The 26,643-nt window shown below is 38.3% G+C and overlaps 1 protein-coding gene and 1 long non-coding RNA gene across 8 annotated transcripts in view; one reads left to right on the plus strand and one right to left on the minus strand.

The window, feature by feature from the left end:
* RTTN (rotatin) overlaps window positions 1–26,643 on the plus strand; it is a 99,466-nt gene that overhangs the window by 54,545 nt on the left and 18,278 nt on the right. For all 7 annotated transcript variants that reach the window (XM_087961470.1, XM_087961472.1, XM_087961471.1 and 4 more), the window contains 10 exons: window positions 4,347–4,539; window positions 5,994–6,076; window positions 7,757–7,865; window positions 8,376–8,574; window positions 11,380–11,470; window positions 18,118–18,271; window positions 19,323–19,460; window positions 21,140–21,348; window positions 25,146–25,251; window positions 26,157–26,254. In XM_087961470.1, the coding sequence (XP_087817596.1) occupies window positions 4,347–4,539; window positions 5,994–6,076; window positions 7,757–7,865; window positions 8,376–8,574; window positions 11,380–11,470; window positions 18,118–18,271; window positions 19,323–19,460; window positions 21,140–21,348; window positions 25,146–25,251; window positions 26,157–26,254 (1,380 nt within the window). The remainder of the gene's footprint in view (window positions 1–4,346; window positions 4,540–5,993; window positions 6,077–7,756; window positions 7,866–8,375; window positions 8,575–11,379; window positions 11,471–18,117; window positions 18,272–19,322; window positions 19,461–21,139; window positions 21,349–25,145; window positions 25,252–26,156; window positions 26,255–26,643) is intronic.
* On the minus strand, window positions 18,131–23,703 carry LOC148131444 (uncharacterized). Its single transcript, XR_015748860.1, has 3 exons — window positions 23,586–23,703; window positions 18,968–19,026; window positions 18,131–18,286 (listed from the first exon to the last, which is right to left on the minus strand). It is a non-coding gene; the product is annotated as an uncharacterized LOC148131444 (long non-coding RNA).

Raw genomic sequence — 26,643 nt, forward strand, 5'->3', positions numbered from 1 at the left:
ATACATGGATACATATAAGAAAAATAAAAAAAATAAAAGAAACAATAGGACAGGGATGGTAGGCACGTTGGTGCGCTTATGCACGCCCCCTACAGACCTCTTAGGAAAGGGGTGAGGTCAATAGCAGACAGTCTAAGGTTAAAGATTTTGGGGTTTGGGGAAGAAACCACAGAATTAGGTAGAGTATTCCAGACATTGACCACTCTGTTGCTGAAGTTGTATTTCCTGCAATCAAGTTTGGTGCAATTAACCTTGAGTTTGTATCTATTGTTTCCTCTTGTATTGTTATGGTTGAAGCTGAAGTATTCATTGACAGGTAGGATATTGCAATGTATGATTTTATATACTATACTTAGATCGTACCAAAGGTGGCGTAGTTCTAGGTTTTCTAGGTCTAGAATTTCAAGTCTGGTGGCATAAGGTATTCTGCAACAAGTAGAGGAGTAGAGAACTCTTCTTGTGAAATATTTCTGGACTTTTTCAACTGTGTTAATATCAGATACGTAATGTGGGTTCCAGACTGATGAGCTGTATTCGAGTATTGGTCTAGCAAATGTTTTGTATGCTCTAGTTAGTAGTGTAATATTACCAGAGAAAAAGCTATGTAAGATTAGGTGAACAACTCTTAACGTGTTTTTGGCGATGAAGTTACAGTGGGCTCTAGTACTTAGATCATTAGGGATGAGTACTCCAAGATCCTTGACAGAGTTTAGATCATCAACAAGGTCTTGACTATTCAGCTTGTATTTTATTTTCTGATTTTTTTTGCCAATATGTAGGACAGAGCATTTATTTGTTGAGATTTGAAGTTGCCACTTGTTTGACCATTCTGATAACATAGTCAAGGTCTTTTTGAAGAGTAGCAATATTGTCTGTGGTGTTGAATAGCTTTACATCATCAGCGAAGAGAATGCAGTTGCTCTTAATATGATCACAGAGGTCATTTATCTGGAGTATGAAAAGAGTTGGTCCTAGAACACTGCCTTGGGGGACACCACTGTTGACGGGTACAGAATTTGATAGGACGCTCCCAATTTTGACCATTTGTTGTCTATTTGACAGGAATGCTTCTATCCAATTATGCAGGTGTCCAGAGATACCGTAAGATTTTAGTTTTAGGAGTAGTTTGTCATGTACCACTGAATCAAAGGCTTTACAGAAGTCTATGTAGATTGCGTCTATTGCTTTGCCCTGATCGAGTTGTGTAGTCCATATGTTTTTGCAGTGTAAGAGTTGCAGATTACAGGGTACTTTTTTTCTGAAACCAAATTGTTTATTAGAGAGTAGGTTGTTTGTCTCTCAGTGGAGGAAGATGGATTGGTTAATAATTGATTCCATGACTTTACAGGTGACGCAGCATAAAGAGATTGGTCTGTAATTTTCAACTAGGCTGGGGTCTCCCTTTTTGAAGGTGGGGATGACCGTGGTTTGTGACCATAGTTTTGGCAAGGAGCTGGTCCTGAAAGATTTTTCAAAGATTATGCTTAGAGGTTCGGCTATGGCAGTGGATAGCTTTTTAAAGAAGTAGGCACATATTCCATCTGGTCTAATAGATAGAAATGGTTTTAGATTGCATAGTGCTTTTTCAACATTGTCTTCTGTAAAATCGATATGTATTAGATCATTGTAGTTGTCTGTGGTTCGAATAGGAAATACTGGGCATGATCCATTGCTGTTTACAAATACTGAGCCAAAGAATGTGTTAAAGAGGTTGGCTTTAATGGTGTCGTCGTTGCAGTCTTTACCATTAGGCCCTTTCAGGGGTGGGATGGACCTTGAGTCTTTTAGTTTGTTGTTTACAAAATTGTAGAAAGCGCAGGTGGAATTGGTGCGTAGAAGGTTTTCCTCTTGTTTAATGTGATAATTGGTGCATTCAGTCTTTATCTGGTGGCATAAATTTTTGTATCAGCTTTTGAAGTTGGCAACGTGACCAGATTTGTTTCTCCGCCAAAGTGATGTCTTTTTGGATTGAAGCTTCCTTATTGTTATGGGTAATTTGTTTTTTCTGGTTTTGGGAGTTGTTATTGGTACATATAGTTTGATGACTCTTTTGACTTCAAGTAAAAATATGTTGTAATGGTCTTCTACAGCATTGCATCCAGAGAATAGAAATTGCCAATCAAGGGATGAGAGATCGTTGTTTAAAAGATCATAGTTGCCTTTTTTGAAGTTATAATTGGGGATTCCGTCATTGTGATAATTTTTGTGTGGATGTATGTTGAAACAAAAGTCAATCATGTTGTGGTCACTGTTGGAAAAGGGTTCTTTAATTTGTACTCCATAAATTGAATTCAAACTATTGCAGAAGATGAGATCGAGGCAGTTCTTAAGTCTAGTATTGTTGGTTACTAGTTGTTCTAGTCCCAGATTTGTTACTGCATTGTAGAAGGTTGCATGTGTGGGTTCAGTTGTACATTCGTTAAGGGTCCAGTTAATATGAGATAGATTGAAGTCACCAAGAAAGATAAAAGCATGTGGGCAGGATGCTACCCATGTTAGTAGTGTATTTAGCTTGTTTGCATGTTCGATGTCATAATCAGGGGCTCTGTAACATAGTAAGAACCGAAATGTGATATTTAAGGACAGTTCACAGATGATGGTCTCAGGAATCGCAAGCTCCTGGGTAACTTGGATGTTTTTTAGATGTAGGGACTTTTTATAGAAGACAACAACACCACCTCTATGGATTTCATGATCTGATTGGTAAACATGATAGTCTATTACTGTGGTAATGGAGTCAGGGAGAAATGCATTGAGCTATATTTCACAGACAAATATGTCGAATTTAGCTGTATTTAGTAAGAGGAGAAATTCAGGTATTTTTTTTACAAGGCTTCTTGCATTGAATAGCTTGCATTTGTCCAGTTGTGGTTGGAATAGAGGTAGTTAAGGGTGTGCGTACCTAGTGATGTTGGATTGGATGGGGGGGGGTGTTGGATGCGGAATTGTGGGTTGTATGACTTTCTTTTGATGCAATCAGCACGGTAGTCAATGTATTGTCTCCTTCAAGGGCAGAGACACAGAGTAACTGGCCTAGGGTCACCAGTTGGCTTTGTGATAAGGCAGGGCTGTCAAACTCAAGGCCCGTGGGCTGCATCTGGCTCACAGGGTGCTTAGATCTGGCCTGCAGGGCCACCCTGGAAACAGCGAAGGACCAGCCTGCGGTGCCTGTGCCAGTAAAAATGGAGCGGCCCTCCCGAGCTCCGTTTTTACTGACAGAGGGTTGCAGGAGACTATCTCAGCTCAAAATGAAGCTTGGGAGCCCGTTTTTGCTGGCAAAGAGCTTGGGCCACACAGGCGCCCCCAGTGCGAATGACGCCAAGCTGGCTACGTCCACTCTGGCCACACACACCCCGGGCCTCGAGGTCAAACACCACCCTGATGCGACCCTCAATGAAATCGAGTTTGGCGCCCCTGGTCTAAGGCAAAACTACAATTCATGGTCTCCCCATTTCCAGCTTGATGTCTTAGCTATACACCAAACTGACTGTCAACCATACTTTATTCAATAGTTTTCAGGAATGCCTACTATACCTGTTAAAATTAAGTTATAAACATTTTGTGAAGAAGAATAAAGAGTGTAGGGAAGAACAGGGTAATGGTTAGGGTTTAAATTATTAATAGTGTTTAAATTATTAGTTAAATCCTTAAGAGCTTGGAAGTTAGTTTTCAAAAAATGAAGATCCATGAGGATATTTCTACCCCCCATAAGCTATAAATTGCAGTTTACCTGCATTTTCATGGATTTACAATTTACAGATTCTTGATGACATTTTCTGTAAGAAGAAAAATATGAGAGTTGCCTAATTTGACATCAGAGGCACAATTTTCTACTTAAGAAGTACAATTACAAAGTACAGGTAGACTTCATTTAATAACCATTAAGCAGCTGTTTAGCGACCAGTCCTTTACAACCAGTCCTCACATTTACAACTGTCATAATCTCCCATTCCCATTTGCATGTTTCACATCTGGCCTCTGACAAATATTGTCAGTGGAGAAGCCGGCGGTGAAATTGCAAGTCATGTTCATGTTCCTTTAATGATCTGTGGTGACTCGTGTAATGATCAAATGGGAAGTGACGTAAGTCAGATGTAATCATGGGATGTTTTGCTTAATGTCTGTGTTGCTTAGCAACAGAGCTGCCGATCCCAGTTGTAGTCACTAAGCGTGGACTGCCTGTAAACAAAATCCTCAAAACTGAAAAAAAGGAGGCGAGGAGGAAATTTCATTTGTGGTACCCTATCTTTGAGACATAAGAAGCTATAATGTAAGAAGAACATTTTCACATCTTCCTCCCTCCCTCCCTTCCTCCATCCCTCCCTTCCTCCATCCCTCCCTCCTAGGGGCCTTGTGTACATGATGAAGCAACTGGTCTATCTCTGTCTGGAAAACCTGCGCTGCAGGCCTTGCTCTATTATTGCCACTTCTATGAGCATTTGAATGAGATGGTGAAGGTATGCTACCTGGGTCGGTATACATTTGATGTGGATTTTTCCTTGGGAGATCAGCTGGTATCAACAAAGAATGGCATGAATGGTAAGTGATATTTCCAAGAATTCACATAGTGTGAATGTCACTGCTCTTTCCCACGTTCTTAATAATTTCTTCTCATGATCACAGTTTTAATTATGTGACAATCTAAAGTATTGTCCTCTGTGAATATGTAATGCTACAATACTTTGCATTTCTAAAGTAAACAAAAACCTTGCTCCTTAATCTAGTTCAGTTAGATTAAAAATGTGTTTGTAGTTGGAGGTAGAAAAGGAATTAGTTGGTTTTTTTTTAGTAAAGGTTATTTATTCTTTCTCATTGTGAAAAAGAATAATTGACTGTGTGGAATTTCTAAAATGTATACATTAATTAAAACCTTAAGGAGAATATCTCCATAATGTAAAGAAAGGAAGAGGCTGAAAAACTCCAAGATACTGCCTACAAGAAATAGACTGGTAGTTTATTTCTCTTTGTGACTGTGTTAATGATGTCCTGTGAGAAATTCCATACTGGGTTTATGAAATACTTTTTCATTTCATGAGAATTTTTGGCAGCACTCCATAGTGCGCAAGGGCCACTTCATATGTATTCTTTGAAGGGAACGTAGTGGAAACTATCAATTCTCAGTACATCCTAGAGATTTGTTTGGCAGACAATTAGGTTGGATACACGAAGTAAACAGTTGGTGGCTTATTGCTGTCTCTTGAATAAAATGATAGGGAACTTGTGGCTACGTTCTTTGCAATCAGCATTCCCCCCTTCTCCATCCTGCTAAATCAAGTGTATCTTCACCTAAAGTCTATTCACTGTTGGGTAAATCAATATCTCAGAGCGTAAGATTATACACAACAGTTTGTCATCAGTTCTATGGCATAAAATGCTTATTAGTGAAGATTAATTACTATGTCCTACACTTCAGCTTCACAATTCAAGGCGCATCATATGCAAAATATTGAATTTTTTAAAAAAACATTTTTATATTTATAAAGAAAAACCTTTCTAAGCATTTCACACACAGTTGACTTTGTTTACTGGATAATGAAAGGGGATGTTTAAAAGTTTAATATAATTAAGTAGGGAGATCTATTTAGGTCAATCGTGTTTTCGTGGTGTCATTAGTCAAACCATAAACTATGGTTGCCTGAGTGAAGCTTATGGATGACCAAGTTATTCTTTGATATCTTTAAGACCACAGCTCACTATCTACAGCAGAGGTGGAGAACTATGGCCCATTTATGATTTGTGAACTTCAACTCCAGAATTCTTGAGACATGGTGGCTCAGGGATTCTGGGAGTTGAAGTCCACAAGTCATAAAATGACCATAGTTACCCACCCCGATCTACAGGGAAGAGTAAACCTATGCCCAGATTTACCCTTGAAATTATGGAGGAAGTATGGCTCATCTTGAAATGACATGAAATGCTTCAACAGGCTGAAAATGCATTGGTGGCAACAGTAAACTTTATAAGCATAGATTCCTCCTGTCTCCCCTTTCCAGACTTTGAAGATTCTCTTTCTGCTTGGAGAGTCCAGAATAGTGGGAACCAATCTCCAAGTTCTCAGTCAACTACTGATACTTGGGTAAGTTGAACATATAGTGAAATGGGATAGTCTGGAGAACTAGGATTCCATTATACTAGCTGTGTTTCTTCTTGAATTACTTAATGCAGGTTAATATTTTTTCTATTTTTTAATTCCTCCTTTACTCACATTCACAACCTTTCACCTTCCAACAGACAATGTTAAAAATACTTGTGGATGTTTTCAGGAAGGCATCCAGTAATTTTTGTTAGGAAAAATAAAAAATACATTCATTTCCAAAAATGGAGCTCTGTCTAAAAACACCATTACTACACGCCACAATATTTTCTGGAATGAGAACTGTTTCTACTAATAAGTTCTAGAATGGTTCCTATATCTGACATGCAAGTTAGCATTAGCTATTGATGGTAGGCCAAACCAAGTTTTTTCCTCTCCCAAGAAAATTGACTCAGGTAGGTAATTATTTTATATTAAGTAAGTCTGTAGTCTTAAGGTGACCGGTGACAATTAGTTTATTCCCATTTCATTTCTTTCAAGAACAAGCCATTAATACAAAATCAATATTCAAACTGTCTTGTGCTTTATTTTGCTCCTGGACCTTGGAATTGAAAAACATGGCCCCTTTCCTGAATGGACTTGTTTCCATCTGTCTTTTGTTTTTGCAATGACTTGATTTGGTACCATACTATTTTTTCACCAACTATGTGAGAATTAACTTCCACACTAGCTAGTGAGTGTTCTTGAAGAGGTTAATGAAAACTCCTCGCCTGTGACTTTTAACTTTTTTCAATAAATTTTAATTATTTGGTATTCTGGTGAGCTTTCCTAAGTGGTAAGGCGAAGCCTGACAGGTAGGTTCTCTGAAGTAACCTTGTTATGTTCTCTGGAATAGTAATGTGCCTATGGCCACCAGAGCGCACAAACATCTTTGTGTTTGACTTGCTCTGTGCTGGAATGTTTAATTTCATCATTGTCATCATCGCTGAGAAGTTAGTGTGCTGAAAAGCAAAGCAAAAAGCTGTAGCGTCTTTTGTTATTTATAGTATGCTTCTGGGCCTTCCATAGGCTGCTCAGGTAATAGAAATGAAAACATCTTATTTCCCATGTGTAACAAAATGGGAAAGGAAATGCTTTAAATGGCATAGTGCTTAATGGGCACAAGTTATTAATTAAATTGAAAGTGCCTTAAATGACTCTCTTGTTCCTTGTTGCACACTTAGCAAAGAGGAGGGGGCTTTTGGGTTGCATTGTGTTATAAAGGAATTCCTATCCACCCTGTAAGGCTCTAAAAATACAGTCATGCTTAAATTAAATATGCAGTATTGGTGGGAACAGGAAGATGGCAGTGGAGAAGGGAATAGCAGGATTCTTTTTTCGTCAATGTCTGTTCTCAGACTTTCAAACTCATTGCTAAGAGAGGCAAGACTCTTTCCTGCTTGACTTTTCTCCCTACAAATAAAGACAATATTGTTTTTATGGCTGCAGAAATTTTGTTGAGATGATTTACTTGACTATCCTATGCAATTTTCTTTCTTTGTTTACCCTGTGCTTTGAATTCCTTTACAGTAGTCTGAATTTATTTGATTATAGTCCCAATTTTAGCATTTTGCATTGCTGCTAGGCATTGTGAGCACCATTTGGGCGAAAAGATGGGGTACCTCAGCTAAAGAATAAACAAAAATGCATATTAAATAAAGTTGTCCTCTTGATTCTTCTTAGGTAATTTCAGCATCACCATCACCGGGATGTGCTATGGAAGTAGAAGCACCCTCTTCGCCAGCTGTTAGTCTGATTCACGATGCATCATTGAACCGACTCGTAACTCAAGGTTGGATACTCTTTAGAACTGTATTAAACAACTTCGTTTCTTAGCCATGCTACTGATACAGCGCATGCTAGAAGTTTTGGAATGGGTTGTTCGAACAGCAGCCATCACCTGGTAGCATATTTTTGAAACTGTCAGATGATCAAGGCATGGGGCGGAAAAGCAGAAATCTCTATCTTTCAGAAATCAGCAGTTCTGTTTTGAAATATATGTTTTACCATTTTAAATATTCCAAATTGACAAAACTCTCTTTGGGCCTGTATTGCCCTAGTCCTATGATTCTTACTGGACTGTTGCATATTGTTCTATTTATCCTAACGGAAGAATGTTCAGTTTAAGAAACAGCAACTGGTGGGTTGGGTTTTTACAGAAACAATTGGCACAAGAGTTGTTTTGAAGCTTCATGTAGCTAATAGAATTAATTGATTCTCTATGATTCATGTCAGAGTGAGTAATAGTTTCAGGTGAATCCACATTTCATGCAGCTTATTTCTTTTGAATGTTGTGTTCTAGGTCAGAGTGACACAACCACAACTGCATCTTCAAGTCCACATGTTTTCCCAGAGTCTGTCATTAGACCTAATCAGTGTACGGTAGTCACGCCTCCTCTCCTTTCAGCTATGTGTGGCGTGCTGGACAACCTGCTTGTTGTTTCTCCAAAAGAGACTACAATTGCTCTTCGGAGAGCAGATACACTAATTTCTCTCAGTAGGTAAGAGATCAATAACTAGAGAGCTTGCGAATAGACTGCGACAAATGATATCCCAAGCTTTGTTACATATATTGAGTGTTCTGAGAATTCAAAAGTAACAAACTAGAAAAACCCCTTCCTTCCTGAAAATGGAGCAAATCTGGAACATTTCGAAGAGCTGAAATTGATGGGGTTGGGCCAGTGTGTTCAGGTCAGAAAAAACAGTTGTGTACACATTGGAGGCCTCTTAATCTCAGGTCTTGCAAAAAACTCAACATCCATTGAGTTGAAAGGCTGGGAGGAAAAGTTAAAAGAGAGAGAATGAAAGAGATTTGATTTCTGGGATAGATATATTTTTGTATTAAATAAATTATTTATTAAACTTACATGCTTTCTCTATATGACTTCTTGCTTGCTTGCAATAATGAAACTCCTCTAAGCCATGATAAATTCAGTGAAGCTTTTGCAAAACTGATACTTTGGAGGGTTGAGATTTATGTCTATATGGCATGACATTTGATCGGTTTTAACAATTCCATATTTATTGAATTAGCAGTTGATCAAAATAAAAAGTAACTATTGTTTTAGTGGAGGCTAACTAAAAACATATAATTTTCATCTGCTTTCTGACTTCTTAAGACTTGTATACAAAACGTAAAACAGTCTTCTGACTCGGTCATATGCACTAAATTTGCATCATCCCTAAATAGTGTACTATATTTTCTAAACTTCTACAGAGGCAAATGTTTAAAGTGCATAGTGAAATACATTGTATATTAAATTGACTTGAGGCATGCTTTTACTTTATTATCCAATTACTATAAAAGTAAGATAAAATAAAATATATTAACATTAATAAAAGAGCCATTATGCATATATCAAATTAACATCAATAATGTGTTGACATAAATAAAATAGCTGTTGATGGTAAAATTAGTATGAGTTTGGAAGTCCTAAACTTAGCTCTGTCAACCATAGTCATAATATGACTAGGTATCTTGATGCAAATAATTTGTATCCAAAGAGGCTATTTCTCACTGTTAATTTCAGTAGCCTAACTGCACATAACATGAAACTAAAAATGAACTACTTACGGTTTAATAATGAATCCATTATTTTTTCTTTTATTGTCAATAGTCTTGGTTTGACATTCTAGAATTAGTTCTAAAATCAGTATCCTCTAATGAGGACTAAAGACTAAAACTTTGTATCCTAACTTAAATAAAAACTCTTAGCTACCCTAATTCTAACCTTATAGATGGTCCAATGTCAAATGTAGTAGAATATTTAGCTGGGCTCCCAAACTTTAAGTAGAGTCCAGATTGTTGGATGGGGGTGAGAGGAAGGTTTTTTCATTCTTTTCCCTGTATGTTTCGGTGGTGTGTGTGTGGTTGTGTGTTTTTAAGTCCTACAGTATCAGCCCTCTTTATTATTTTAACCTAGCATGTTATTTGAGCCTTCTCATATAAAGGCTTATTTGTTTTTAACATTCCCTGAAAGCAATGCTTTGGTACTGTTGCTCACGTCCTAAACAAAAGGAATACCTGGTTATTTTGCTGGGTCAGGGAGAGGGAGAATCTTATAATAGCAATAGCACTTAGACTTATATACCACTTCACAGTGCTTTACAGCACTCTCTAAGTGGTTTACAGAGTCGGCATATTGCCCCTAACACTCTGGATCCTCATTTTACTCATCTTGGAAGGATGGAAGGTTGAGTCAACTTTAAGCCGGTCAGAATCAAACTCCTGCAATGAGCAGTAAGTTAGCCCTCTAGTGCTGTATTCTATCCACTGCGTCACCATGGTTGATAGTACTCCTATGCTTTCTTAAGAAGGCAGGCATAGAAACTGTATTGGATGTGACTGGACTGGTTGTGTGCAAACAACTACTGAGTTCAGATAGACAAATCATTAGTCTGGTATTCCTAAAATGGGAATTAAAACTTATTATGGACCAGGTAGTCCTTCCTTTGGAGGATCATGTACACAGCATTTAGGCCTTTAATATTAAAGCTGTTCCTTTCTGGCTGATGGTTTTTTTTTTTTTCAAGTCTTGACTAAGGTACCAATTGTATGATCTCCATGGAGAAACTAATCTGGTCTGTCCTTCTGTATCTAGCTAACTATATGAAATGGCCACATCTTTGGAAAATTCAGAAAATGCAATTGCAGTATTCAGATTGCTTTTTTTATATGCATTTTATAGGCAATAAAACATGAATCTCAGGGCTCCCACACTCAGTTTATATGCAAATCCAGCTCATGTCTGCTGGTGGTTCTTACCTGCAGATCCCCAACATCTAAGGCAGTGCATCCGTGAGGTTGCCAGCTCTCCTCTGAGTCCGATCCGGTGCATGTTATGTGTCCCACATTCTAGCAAAGGGAAACTTGATGGGTTTGTAACTCATCTGTGTTTAGCAGCAACCAGGATGTAGAGCTTCTTCCATAACAAAATAAGACTATTGTTTGTTTTATTTGCTTTTTAGACAGTTAGATAAAACAACATCATTCCTTCCATATAATTTTAATTGCTTATGCTGCTGTCTGTGTTTATTATTATTTCCTTTTTTGTAGCATCTATATTTTATTGCCCTTGTTATATGTACCCTTTTATTGACTGGAGTGAAATCCTGTTGGTTTCTAACTAAATTTTATGCTGGTGATTTCCCCTATATAGTGGAAAAGAAGGAAGGTGCAGTCACGTTCATACTAAACAACAACTTGCCTCTATTAATGCAGGCCACGGTGTGAATAACCAAGACCATTTTTTAATGATCTCTGCTGGAGTTCATATTTATTTCTCTCTTGTCTTTGTTTTTGTTAGTCTTGTAAATTCTGGCTTGCTGGAGAGATATATCTTTGAAATGAAAGCTCCTCCATCTTGGCCATCTCATAAGGAATATTCCAAAATACAGGTTAGTTGCTTGGTTCCTGTTCCTTTCTATTGAACAGCTTAATTTGTCTGATGGTTTAACCTCTGTTCTTGAATTTAATTAATTGGCACTCTATTGTTCATTTTAATAAAGATGTCAGGTTACCTAGACTTTATTGGTGTTTATTCTGAATGTTGAACATAATGTCTCCTAAGGGAGAGCTATAGTTCTCTTCAGTTGATGAGAATCTAGGCTATAGAATATTACTTACTATAGAAATAAAGTTTAACTACTTGCTTGTACCTTGAATGTGTCTCTGCACGTGGAAAGGCTCTTGCATATAATTGTGAAGGAGAAAGATAAGAGTAATGAGGAAAATGTTTCTTCAGAGTAATAAATGATTCTTCCTTTTACCTGCTCCTTCGGAATACTTCTATTTCACCGCAATCCAGACAAAGTGGCTTTGGACAATCTTAACAAGTTTTCCTTTCGTATTAAAAATGCTGTAGCTCATATAGCTGTTCCAGAGTTATCAAACTGCCTTAGCTGTTAAAGTTAGTGGCAGAGTCCAGAATATAAGAATATTGAGCTCGGTGACTTTTCCTCCTGGGGAAAAAATGTCACAAAAAAATAAACAGTCTGGTCCATCTATCAGATATAAAGATACTGCTTGGTCAAGTGCCTGTTTTCTCTTTTACCTGAGTGTTTTTTCCTTGCCCTTTCTGTAATATCCATTCAGTTTTGATTCTGTGGACAAGGACTACCCTACTTTTTGATATATGTCGCATGGCATAGTTTTGAAAAAAGGACATTAATAATGACAACAGTTTTGTCCCTTTCCTATCAATATGCATGTCCTCTAAACAAGGGGTGTCAAACTCGATTTCATTGAGGGCCGCATCAGGGTTGAGTTTGACCTCAGGGGGACGGGGTGGGTGTGGCCAGCTCAACATCACTTGTGTTGGGGTGCCTGTGGTGGCCCGAGCGCTCTGAAAACAGGCTCCCAAGCTCTGTTTTTAGCTGCAATGGCTTCCTGCAACCCTCTGCCAGTGAAAATGGAGTGGCTCTCACCGTTTTCAGGGCCAGATCTAAGCAGTTTGGCACCCCTGCTCTAAACCATCTTTTTTCAAGATGGGCTACTTTAAGATGTGTGGACTACAATTCCCCAAATTCTCTACTGCTCTAAACCAAACTTATCTCCCACTCTTTTCCCTTCCCTTTAGCCCCATTCCTAGTCAGGCCTAGATTTTACTATCCCATACTGATCTTCACTGTAGTTAAGCTTGGTGTCAGTTCAGAAAACAAATGACCTTTCTCAGAAATATTTGTTCAGAGTGTTCTTTCCTTCACATTCACCAACAGGATATTTTAGAATTAGAGGCGAAGTAGACGGTGGCAAGTAGCATGGTGCAAGAGATAGATCACTTTCGATTTGATGAAAACATGTCTCTCTTGATTTCTAGCCCAAAGTCATTCTATCAGGTTATTTATCTGAACTATAAGATACTTCAGTTTTCTGGTTTCTTTCTTTCTATAAACCGGGCAGGGATAGAGTTTGGCTCAAGTGGAGTAAAACTCCCTTGAATAAAAAAAAATCCTTTACATTGGAAGCTGCTGTCATTTAACCAATGTAAGCCACAGCTTCTTATTCCTTGGAAATTTTGCGGAACAAATTGGTGTTTTAAAATATTATATTCAGGTGCTATGTCTGTTTTATGCAGGGTAGAGGTTTAAAGCAATAAATGGTTAATTTTTATTAGCATTATTAGTTACTAAACTTCTATTAAATTTGCCCAAAGTGCTACAGCTACAAAGAAGGCAAAAATAATTTCACCTTAGAATTCATGTTTTCTTGCTATAACTGAGAACTAAGAAATGGGCGGTGGGGGGTGAATAGCAAACTGCAGGAAAGAAAGCGCTTATGTGTTTAGGGATCTGTGTGCCATTAACATCTCGCTCCATCAATTATTCAGGACCTGCAGTACCTTAGTTGATTGCTGTGTAGTTGTAAAACTCAGGTAACTGAATTACATTGTGTAACTGAATACAGAGAAGTGACATCAAAGCTTCTTTGATCTCCCTTCCCCATGTGAACCTGCTTGTGAATGGAAAGGAAGATAAAGTGTGAGAAAGATCAATAATATGCTCAATGAGGTTTAGCATTTTCTTTTTAGAAAGAAGATGTATCCTTTTCCCTAGGTCTCTATTAAATCTGGTTCAAAGTGTGCCCACTTGCAAAACTTTGGACACCTGACACGCAAACAACAGTTTAACAGATTTAACAGATAATCAGAGTTGGAAGGGACCTTGTAGATCATCCAGTCCAACCCCCCACCCAAGCGGGAGACCCTACACCATTTCTGACAAATGGCAGTCCAATCTCTTCTTGAAAGTCTCAAGTGATGGCGCTCCCACAACTTCCGAGGGCAAGCTGTTCCATTGGTTGATTGTTCTCACTGTCAGAAAGCTTCTCCTTATTTCCAGGTTAAATTTCTCCCTGTTCAGTTTCCATCCATTATTCCTTGTCTGGCCTACAGGTGCTTTAGAAAATAGCTTGACCCCTTACTCCCTGTGGCAGCCCCTCAAATATTGGAAGACTGCTATCATGTCTCCCTTGGTCCTTCTCTTTACTAGACTAGCCAAACCCAGTTCCTGCAACTGTTCGTTGTATGTTTTAGTCTCCAGTCCCCTAATCATCCTGGTTGCTCTTCTCTGTACTTTTTCCAGAGTTTCAACATCTTTTTTATAATGTGGTGAACAAAACTGGATGCAGTACTTTAGGTGTGCTCTTACTAAGGCTTTATAGAGTGGTATTAGTACTTCCCTTGATCTTGATTGTATCCCTCTGTTAATACAATTTAGGATTGCATTAGCTTTTTCGGCTGCTGCTGCACACTGCTGGCTCATATTTAGCTGGTTGTCCACTAAGACTCCAAGATCCCTCTCACAGTTACTGCTATTGAGCCTGGTTTCACCCAGTCTATATGTGTACTTTTGGTTTTTCTTGCCTAAGCGTAATACTTTACTTTTCTCTACATTGAATTTCATTTTATTAGATACGGCCCAGTGTTCTAGTCCGTCAAGATCCATCTGGATCTTGAGCCTATCTTCTTGGGTGTTAGCTATTCCTGCCAGCTTAGTATCATCTGCAAATCTGGTGAGTTCCCCTTCTATTCCTTCATCTAAGTCATTAATGAAGATATTGAAGAGTACTGGGCCTAAGACGGAACCTTGTGGCACCCCACTGCTTACTTCCCTCCATGTAGACTTAGACCCATTAAGGACTACACCATAGAAATACTGAAATAATTTCTTCCTCTCCCACCCCTCCCCCTTGAGGCAAAAACCTCTGTTTTTAATGATCTTTACAAGTGGTGCAGCTTTATTCTCATGAGGGCAGGCATCAGGAAACAGGTGGAAAATGTTCCAATTTCCATGGCAATCAGATCATTCCTCCCTCTTCCACTCCCTCAGTTGCTGAACAAAGTGGGCAGAATATCTGCATTCAGGTAACCCTCCCAGGCAAGCAGAACAAGGTCTTGCAAGCACTGTAAGGCAGGTATAAAGAATCCTTTTAAATGGATAAAGCCATGTGACAATCCTGAAATCCTACAGATTTTTGCCTTTTTCAGTGTTTTTTCTGCTAACTTTCTACTGTTATATACTGTCTTGAGCACAGGTGTCAAACCTGATTGCATCACGTGACATTTCGTGACTTTTTTGCCTTTGTGAAGCCGGGGTGGGCATGGCCTGCGTGTGACACATCCGGTCCGTGAGCCGCCAGTTTAATACCCCTGGTCTTGAGTATATGAAGTATGTTAAATAATGTATTCTACTTTTTACTTTAATACCGTTTTGTGCACAGACGAGTGTTGTGTAATGTATGGCTGCCATGTTGCTCACTCTAATATACCTTGCTTGTATTCTTCTCCTGACTGTCATTAATGTGAGATTAATTGGAGTAATTAGGGGGCAGAATTAGAGAGCCAGTTTGAGGTAATTGTTAAGGCAGCAAACTAGAAACTGGGAGACTTGTGTTCTAGTTCTGCCTTGGACACAAAGTCAGCTGTGATGACCCAGGGCATGGCACAAAGGCAACATAGTCAGATAATCAATAAGAGTCCCTTTAATAGTTCCAACTTTGCCCCCAATGTCCAGGTTACCTTCTGGCTGGAGAAAAACTCTCCCAAGAACAGCCTTTAACTGCAGGGAATCAAGTCCAAAACATGGTCAACAAAAACTGTAACATTATGTCCAATCAAGGCAAAATGAGGTAATTAGTTTGGCAGGGCAAGAACAAGAATTCCAGACGTGAAGGCACAGCAAAACTCACACGGTTGGGAAGACGCCAGGAACACAGATAAGCAACGACAACACAGGATAAAGTCACATTTGCTCCCAGCAGCTGCCACAGTAGGCATTCAGTTCTTATAAACTTTCATTCCCAGGTGTGGCTAATGAAGGGAATCAGGGCCCCTTTCCTCCCGCATAAGCCACACAACCCACGTTGCTCTCTTCTCCATTCCTCCTGCGTGCCCTAGGGTGAAGAGGGGGTGGGCTTGGATCTTCCTTCTATCTCTCCCCTGCTCTGCCCAGCCGGACTTTGCCCTTCCACAGCCTCTTCCACAGCCAATGGAGCCACACTTCCACTCCCTGTCAGCTGTTCATCTTCATCCTCAGATTCAGACTCTTGACAGGGGCATAACATCAGCTGGGTTACTTTGGGCCAGCCACTTTCTCTCAACCCTAAAAAGGAGGCAGTGGCAAACTACTTCTGAAACCCTTGCCAAAAAAAACTTATTCAGCAGCTTCCAAGAATCAGATGAGACTGAATGGAAGTGGGGGAGAATGGGTCAAGAAGTTTGCAGTTGTTCTAGTCATAAATTTAACTCAGCATCTCCTGGGGAAGCAAGGAGAATTGCCTGTTTGCATCAGATGGCCATGAATCCTTGGGGATATGCATCCATATTCATAGTGTAGCCAATTTGAAGACATTGGTTGCTTTGAGTATACATCTTGATTTACTTACGAGATGTTTGTATTGTATGCTATGCTTGGATTCTTTGATTTGTTGATTATAGAATAAAAAAGAGGGAGAGAAAATAAAAGAAATTAATTATATTTTAGATGTCTAGTGCAAAGATTCGACATGCACCAAGCAATTAGGGCCAGAATGAGAGAATCAGCTTTAATAGATGATTTCTGTACAGTTTTTAAATATATGATATGGAAAAAAAATGCTATGGCTTTCTACATGCAAAGGATTTTCTATTTGAAAAATAGAAGAAATGTATCTTTTTGTTCTCAGTGATTAACGACAATTATGAAAATTTTATTCATGCTAATATTTTAAATTTACATAATTCCTTACTAAATTAGCAAACACTGTAATGAGGTAGTAATGCCAGGCTCTAATGCTATCCTCTGTTTAATTGTTTGTTAGTTTTAACATCATTTCAGTTCAGTTCAAAATACTGCATATTTCAACTTCAGTTCAAAATACTGCAAAACTTTCCAAACTTTTTTTTTAGAGGACTTTTATGTGAGTTCCAAGCAAATGTAGTTCAGTAACTCACACACACAAATATATGTGTATATAGAGAAAGAGAGACAGAAAATTTATAGGAAATATGTTCTTGGGTCAAGGTATATATGTCTATATTATGCAGGGATGGGACCCGACCAGTATAACTACCAGTTCTGTTGTTCTGTGTTGCGTGAGTCGCACGAGTGCAATTTACGACCTGCTGAGCTGCCTGGACAGCTGAGCAGCGCTGCGTGCGGGTGCGCAACAGTTGGAAAAGCCCTTTTTTCCTGCTTTTTCAACCGCAGCTGTGCCGCACAAAGCAGCTGTGGTTGAAAAAGCAGGGAATAAAGGACAGGTAGCAGCCCAGGCAGGTGGGTGGGCCAAAACAGCAGCAGACACAGAACCGGTTCTGTGTCTGCTGCTCTTCAGAGCTACTGGTTCTGTAGAGCTGGACAGAACCGGTAGAATCCCACCCCTGATATTATGTACATTACCAAAGTCTTGTGATAGGACAGTATAAAAGTTGTTTTTATTAGTAAATAAGCAGTTTTAGTGGATTTTAATTCCAAATATATTCTGGATTAAAGGTAGAATGCCAGCCCTATATTGCTTTAAGGATTATTTAAAGATGTTTGGATGAGTGGTTAAGGCATCAGGCTAGAAATCAGGTGCCTGGATTCTCGTACCACCTTAGACATGAAAGCCAGTTGGGTGATTTTGGGTCAGTCACTCTCAGTCCAATTCACCTTGTAGGATTGTCTATGGAGATTCTCAATCCTTCAGGTCATGGTTGTCCCAGTTGCTTTTTCAAGAGGCAACTGGACTGTCTGGTTTTTCTTTTCTTGCAAGACATTTCACTTCTCATCCAATAAGCTTCTTCAATTCTGACTCCCCACCACCCAGTCAGAGCTGAAGAAGCAAAATGTCTTCCAAGAAAAGAAAAACCAGAAAGTTCAGTTGCCTCTCGAGAAAGCACCTTTGGGACACCTTCTAGAGTTGTGGTTGTGGAGGAGATAGAAGGAGGAAGATATGTTGGATATGTTCACTGCCTTGACTTCTGTGTAAAAATAATAAAAGCAGAATAAAGTTTTTTAAAAAAAAATAGTTGTAAAAATGTTATCCAAATATCAGAATCTAATAATTTTGTGTTCTTTTTAAACAGATTTTATTTCTACTGGAATTTGTTTCATCATTTTCTCAACTGTTGAGGTCATGTTTGTTGGTGGACACTCATCTTGTGTTGCAAGATGAGTTATTGAAGCCTCTTTTGGAAAAGTTCTTTGTGATTCTTTCCTTTAGCTCCGAGGACAGCATAGGTAAGGAGCAGATGTCTGAAAATTATGTATAAAAGTTGTATGAGTTGATGTCAACATTTTGTTTTCTACAGTCTGGAAGCTAAGCAAAATATCACCATATTTCAGTGATATTTGTTGAATTTGTTCAATATTTCCAAATAGGAATGGAAACATTTTTACCTGAAAGATTATCCACATAGACAGTATGTCATATATAGGGCTAGATGGAACAATGGCCTGGAGAGCTGATGGGACCCCCCCAAATAGAATTCATGGTCTCCTCAGGAAAAGAATCATTAAAAAGAATCTGATCTTCTGAGGTTCCAGGAATCTTTCAAGAAAACCCTTTTTGCAGTAGGATTTTCATGGCAGATAGAGGGAAGAAATAGTTTCTAATATAAATATTCTGATCTCAAATAAGGATTGTTTCAAGCTCAGAACCCTTTTGGAAGGATTTGAGCTTTCCAATAAAGTCCTAACAGTCCATTATAAATGTTGTTTCAGTTCTTCTTTGCTTGCCCTTGTTTACAAAGTTATTTTTGCACAAAGTGCTTCTTGCTTTGTGTTAATTAAGTGGGAATAGCACTGAGACTGCCACTTAATTTCTAGGAAACAAAGCACGATTTTAAGTCCCAGGTAGATCTGTTGCTTGCCATTGTTACCATATATTGTACAACATTTTCAAGAACTTAAGAATGAGGTAATATGCTTACTTACTTTGAAGGTATCTATTGAATTATCTCTTGAAGATATTAATCTGTGAATGCAGTCATAGTCTGTGAATGTGAAATACAAAAATTTGAATAAATATAAAGACAGACATAAAAAAGCAAATATTAGAAGCAGTTTATATCCAACTTCATTTGTGTATATGTTAATAAATGTGGCTTCATAATTTAATTTTGGAATATCCATATATAATATTTGTTATCTTCCTGCCTCTAGGGTGGCATATAAGTCTTGTCCTTCTTGTGGAATGGATAGTTTCTTGTCTTTAGCTATATTTAAACATTTAAGGTGAGCTTTTACTTAGATGCTTACTTTCCCCCCACCCCTTATGTTTACATGACAGGACCTGAATTATCATCTGCAGTTCATCGAACATGGGAAGACCTACTTGTTTTTTTAGCTATACTGTTAAGAAAATGTGGTCATAGTGCACTACCATTTGTATCTCTCGCGTTAGCAAAACATTGGGCTTCTGTAATAGGTAATACCTGGTTTTAAAACAATGTTCTGCATAACAGTGTAAAGCCTTTGACTTCCCTTTATTAGTTTTGATACCATGGATTATAGTATGCTTCAGAAACGCCAGTCAGAGATGAGACTGTGAAGAATTAGGTTTGTGTTTCTATTCTTGACTGTAGTTCATTCAGAGGTTTTGTCTCTTTAGGTGCCATGTTTCCCTGAAAATAAGCCCTATCCCAAAAATAAGCCCTAGCCTGATTTTTAAGAGTGTGCCTAATATAAGCCCTACCCCCAAAATAAGCTGTAATTAAGAGCCCACCCACTCCATCCCACTGTCTGTTGAATGGATTCACTGCACCCTCCTGAAATGATCTGCAGAAAAACCAATCCCCTCTCGTCAAGTTGGCATTTTGGTGCAGCAATGGACAGAGCCTTGGAGCCTCGAGTGGGTTTCTTGCCTCTTTCCCGCTGCAGGAATAAAGTGAACAAGCATGGATGGGCAAAATTAGAGAAGCACTGGAGGACAATGCAGGATGGTAGGGGCAAAGCATGCAGGGGGACTAGCATGGCACCATCCCTGCCCCACCTCCTGTGAGCCGCCAGTTTGAAAAAAATAAGACATCCCCAAAAATAAACCCTAGTGCTTATTTTGGGGCCCGAAAGAAAATAAGTCTGGGTCTTATTTTTGGGGAAATATGGGTAGATCATTCAGAGGTTTCGTTTCTTGGATTGAACAATAGCAGAGATGAAGAGTCTTGTAATGTCCAAGAGCTACATGTAACACTTTGTGGTTGAGATAATGATGAAAAGCAGGTGGAGCCATGGCTTTATTCTTCCTGGATTGGAAGAAAAGTTTAAGTTGAATATGAAACTGTGTTTTCATGTACTCATCCCATAATGTCAAGAAATTATGTCACCAATTTCTGGCAGATGTACAATAATCAAAGATGGCTTTGGGACTCGGAAAAAAAATAGCCTGGAGGCTATTTATGCAAACTTGAGGCCTCCAGTTGCCTGCCTTTGCTTTAATGAGTCTTTCTTACCCTTATTATTTCTTACCCTAGATTATTGCTATAAAAACCAATTATTTTATTGCTTCATAGAAACAGTACAGATCACAAGAAGCCTACAGTGAGATAGGTTTATAGGTGAGCACCATCCTGCTAACTAAAATTTTTTTCCTTCAACTTACACAAATCATCAACAATTATACATATAATAAAAGGCTAACATGTGGAAGATGTAACGATGGCACCTGCAGTTTACACGGACATCTTCCTAAAGACATTTGACTGGGCACACCTTAGGAAATGTTTTTTGAATAACTCAGTGTCTCTATCATGGATCCTTTGCTGATGTTAAACTTTTTTCTGTCAGAACAAAAGGTTTTCTCTCCCAGATTAATTTAGAAATACTTCCTCTCTTTATGATTCTCCAAACAGACATGCAGACTTGGAATAAACCATTTTTATAGAATTTGTTTCAGCTGTTAATGGCTTCCATCACAGCTCAAAGTTTACTTAAATGAATGTTTTAAATAAAATATGGGTGGTAGGGCATATGTTGATGTATAGTCAACATAACCATCCTGTTACCTATTGCCTGGTGTTTGTTTCTGTTAGTTCATTTCGTATCCTAACACATCATTTAATATTTATGAAACTGCTGCATCATAAAAGTTGACTCTCTTTGACCTTTTAGATACACTATGTGAATGTATCCATCTTTCTACCAGAAAACCGAGTTTGTGTATGGCCTCCTTATATTTCTTAGCCCTTCTTTTTGCTGAAGAAGGGAAAAGAGAGTTCAACAATGAAGAGGACGCTTGCTACCAGCCAACAGTGTCTTTCCTCCTTGATGAAAAGAAGAACCAATCATCTGTAACCAAGCTTTGTGAATTACTCATTCAGGTAGATTTGTAAACTAATGATACTCACATACATTTTCCTCTAATCTTAATCACTGTGTGAATGCATGTCAAGATAAGAGAGATTAAATTAAGGAGGTGCTTATTTATTTGTCAGATGTTTTGTTAAAAAGATAATAGGGATGGCACAATTAGGAGCCAAATAAGATCAGAGTTGTTTAAGACATCTACATCCCAGAGTGTTAAACTTGTAGGACTTATATGTAGAACTTATAGGAATGTAAGCCAGTGGTTCCCAATTTTTTTCCCCCACAGACCCCCTTTAAATATTTTTTGTGGCCACAGAGCGTGGCCATAGACCCTCAAGTCTTAATTCAAGATTTAAATCATAACATTTCTTCAAGCCTTTGCAGACCCCATGTGACAACATTATGCCCCCCGGGTCCACGGACCACAGATTGAGAACTACCTGTGTAAGCAAAATGCAAAATTCAAGAGTTTTGGAAGAAAACAGTTTCTAGGGATGATGGATGGATGCAAACTGGTCCTGGGAAGAAGAGGGAAAACTGGGAAAGGAGCAGGGAGAGAAAGAAAAAAAGCAGTTCTAGAACTGGTAGAGAAAAAAAAATGTTTTAAATATATTGTCAACTAAACCTTTATTTAGCTACTCCTTTTCTGTTCTTAATTCTATTAATAGGAGAGTTACTCATAGTAAGATTTGTTATTTCCCTTTTATAAGCCATTATATTTGGTTTCTAGTATTATCTGCTGATGCTTGTATTTGCAGTCTGACTTCTTTAATTGATGATTTATACCAGACGAGTAGAATTTAAATCAAAAAGATAAGTACACCTTACCTAAGATCTTGCATTTCTCAACTACCTGTGGCGTCAAGTCTCTTCTTAATTTTTTTTTCTGTTGGTATGAACTGCTAATAATTTCCTCAGTTTCTGTTTTACTATTAGCGTAACCTCCTTTAAAAAAAAAAAAATCACACATGCAGTATGTGCTATTTCAATCTAATCATGGTATTAATTATCCAGGAAGACAACATCTCTAACTAATAATTACAATGGAAATAGTTATTTTAGCTGCTGGCCTGGAACAGTGTCATATATTGGAAATGTATTTTAACCTAGAAATTTACTTCATAGTAAGGAAGACAATCAATGAGAATATAAAAGCCAACTTTAGTGCCATACAATTTGTACATAAAAAGGCGTGCAATGGGGAGATGGTGGATCACAGTAATAAATGAATGGGAAAACAAAGAAATCACATGAAATCACATGAAAAACATGAAATATTAAGCAACAATGTATTCTTGCTAGAATAGTAGCATGTTTTTTTTAATTAAAAGCTTCATACAGCTTAATTTTCCCCACCAAATCATTATAGTGAATGTCACCATTGCATCTTATGTGTCTTTTGAACTGGCGTGCCTTAGAATTGAGATTTGATGTTGTTACCCTTTATTCATGATGACATTTCAACAAATCAATTCCAGAATGTGTGGAGAACTGAGAGGTTGGAAAGAAATTTTTGAGGAAGCAGTGAAAGTGTTGTTTGTCACACCAACAATTTGGTAATAAATCTTATCTGTGTAAAAGAAGGATCCTGGAAAGGGCATGTCAGTACTACTGGAGCAGATAGATTCACTTGCTAGTTTTTAAAACGCATGCAATTGTAGGGAGAAAAATTAGAGTAGCAAAATCAAAACAGAAATCAGAAGCAGGTACCTAAAATAAAGGAGAAAAAATTACTTCTAAAGTTCAATACTGAGTGCGGGAAATAATTGAGTATGTCTCTAAAAAGTATTCAGCCAGTCCTTTATCAGTGTATAAAGGGAGACTAATACATTGAGAAAAAAAGAATCTGCTTTTCTTTTCCCTATAATATAGTATTAGGTAAACCATAATAACATAAACAGTTTGGGCACCAGTAATTTTAACTGTAGAAAAAATATATGTCTGTCAAGGTATGATTTCATAAGAAAAATATTTTACACAAGAGATAGTTTTTGAATTGTAATAGAGTTTTCAATTTTCAGTGAATCTTGTTCTGTCCTCACTACATGTTAGTCTGTGTGCAGCCTGACATGCAGTTAAACCCACCTATCTTCCAATAAAAGAGACTATGTGGGTAGATCTTGAATGCTTTATTGAAGGAACAGGGCATGGTGAAACTGGGGAAATGCATACAATGAGAACCAAATACAAGATAAGACGGTATTGAGTTACTGCTGAACATAACAATAAATACAAGCAATTTAAATCTCACCAGCAATGCTCTGTGCGTGGGATGTGGGTTTGTCCTTGGATGACCATGTGCCACAGATTAAGATAGATTCTCCTTTGTGCTTCTGCCTTCTCCAAATGCTAAAAGAAATGGAGTCTGGCTTCCCAGCATGCACTTGTTTTGAGAGTGCAGGCGGATGGGTAATGGGTGGGGTCAGCTTCAAATCATATACTAGGTATTTGTCTCTCTGGCAACTAGATGGGGCTAAAGAGCAGCAACAGTATATAAAGATCGTATCTTAGGGCATATTTGTCCCTCCAGCCACTAGATGGGGCTAGAGAGCAACAACAGTATATAAAAGTTATATGCTGGGCAATGGTGAGATGCAGGTTTTTTTTACTACTGGTTCTGTGGGCGTGGCTTGGTGGGCGTGGCAGGGGAAGGATACTGTAAAATCTCCAGTCAGAGGTGGTATTTGCCGGTACTCTGAACTACTCAAAATTTTCGCTACCAGTTCTCTTAGAACTGGTCAGAACCTGTGATGCTGAACCTCTGATTCATGACAAATCTGGATCCTGAAGCCAGGGTTTCTCATTTATTTTGCTCTGATAATGAAAAACATGTCCTTGCTTATTAAATGTTAAAAAGAAGAGGAAGAAGATGACAAAGAGCTACAGTGTTGTTGTTTTTTTAAATATGTGGATCTTTTTGAGTGGTACACTGCGCCGCAGCCAACTTGCTCTGGTTAACTCACCATGATCAACTCACCACAACTAATATGCCACAACCAACTCACTGTGGGACAACTTATTAAAATGGACAAGTTTTTGCGGGACAACTCAGCAATTCAATTCAATTTAAAATATTTTTAAAAAATATTTTTATTTTTGTCATTCACTTTTCATTTTGTTGTCCTTTGCCATCCTTTCTTTAATGATTCCATGCCACAATTTCTTCAATATTAGTGTAACTCTTGTTCCGTGGAAAGCTCTCCCGCAGCAAATTGGCTGAGGTGAGTTGCCCATGGCGAGACCCCCTTCACCATGTGCTATCTCAGTGATGGCTAACCTTTTCCATGTCACGTGCCTGCACCCATGATGCAATGCATGTGCGACCCCCAGGTATGCATGCGCGACCCCCCACGTGCACCCTGCGCATGCACATGCATCTCGCCCTGCGCATGGCAGCAGATCCCCGACAATCAGCTGGCTGACGGGGGTGCCCGTGCATGCGCAGTGGGCCTCTTCCAGGTGACCTCTTGTGTGCCGACAGAAATGGCTCTGCGTGCCACTTCCAGCACATGTGCCATAGGTTTGCCATCATGGTGCTATCTTATAGGAATTTAACATAACCCATGTCTTTATTTTTGGTTTATTTAATCAAATTTAGAGACTTTCCATCTCTCCCACAGAGCAATAGTAGATTATTATGTTTCAATTGCATGTCTATTATTTTATGTGTACTCCTAAATGTTTCATTTAAATATAGATGATGATCAATAAAGGGAATTCAAATCAATTCTTGCAAAAGCATAATGTGGAAATTTCTGCATATCGGGAATCTTATATTTATCTTTGATAACCCATTCTGTTTTTTTCACAGACCTATGAAGTAAACTCTTTTCAAGATATGGTAAAAAAAGTTTCTGCCAGTGCCTTGCTTCCCTTTTTAGCTGTTAGTAGAAGTGCCCAGAAATGTGCCCTGGAAGGTGAGATGTTACCTAAAAATTGGGGATTTTAAAGCAGGTGTCATTCACTGTGTAGTTAAAGAGAAAGAATGACCCCATTGTAACAGCTTTGTATGTCCAGCTGTTGTTGGGTCTGTTTCCTGTGATATGGATGATGGTTTGCTGGTTATGTTCACTGTCAGGGAAATTAAGAACCTGAGAGTCAACAGCAGGTTCTTGTTTTGTCAGGTATTTTCTTGCTGTGTGCATTGAATAGATTATCATTGCCATCATTATGGCCCATTTTCAACCGATGGTGTCTTAAGTGAGATTAGTGATGAGAAGCTGATGATTCCTATTACAGCTTCTTTTGGATTTATACACCTGAACAACCGACCGGAATATACGTGTCCTTCTTCTCTATCCTGGTATTAGCTGTTTATAGATACAGGGTAATGACTGCAGGAAGCAATGCCAATAGAATTCTTTTGATATTTGGAGTAAAACCATCATGGAAAACCTGGCAAATACAAAACTTTACAGAAATAATGTCTCCAAGAGGCCTGGCCAGTTGTTACAAAGAAAAAAACGAAAGAAATTTGGAAAAATGTCCATAACCTTTCTTTCTTTCTTTGTCTACAATTAAGTGATACTGGCTGGATAGATGCCAGTGTAAGAAAATGTTTTGATTCTTTCAAAACAATTAATGTACATTATCCCCAGGACAAGTATTTTATGTTTCCAAATCAAAATAAAGAAGCAAATCTGAATGTAACACGATTTTTATTATTTACATTTGTCAAAACTTTGCTAATGAATAATTCAGCTTATACAATATCAGATCTTCAATCTATCAAGTCCAAATTGGCTCATTGGCCCAAGTATGCATTTGACCATTGCACATTTTGAGTAGATTGATTAATAGAATGCATATTTTTTCTTTATAGCCAACCTCATCGAGACTGGCTTGGAACAGATGAAACATGTTTATACAGAACTGAATCTAGCGTCCTTGAAGCTTGGAAAAGCAATCCAAAGAAAAAAGGTATTTTAACCATATTGATGTAAAAATGGTTGAATATGTGAATGGTGTTCTTCCTATCCATTTTATATCCTTGTTTTGTACAGATGAGTTAGTGAGACTTATACTCTTGTATATGTAGGTTTTAATAGGCTGGGGATGATGAGAATCCCACACCTTTGGGAAAAAAAATATGCTGCTTCTTTAGTATTTTTTTTCTTGGTGTGTGTGTGTGTGCAGCATCCTGTATCATCATCACTGGATGGAAATGGTGGTTTAGGAAGATGAGAGTTGTGGTTCACTTTATCTGGAGGACTGCAGTTGTTGTATAATTGTTAAGAATGCTTCCTTAAGAATAATGTTTCCCTCTGGAACTTCTCAATTTCTAGCATTATTCAGACATGACGTCTCAA

This window comes from Notechis scutatus, chromosome 3 (assembly GCF_049901735.1).
Source record: "Notechis scutatus isolate UNSWTSFEM ecotype Mainland chromosome 3, rNotScu1.2, whole genome shotgun sequence".
NCBI classification, from domain to species: domain Eukaryota; kingdom Metazoa; phylum Chordata; class Lepidosauria; order Squamata; family Elapidae; genus Notechis; species Notechis scutatus.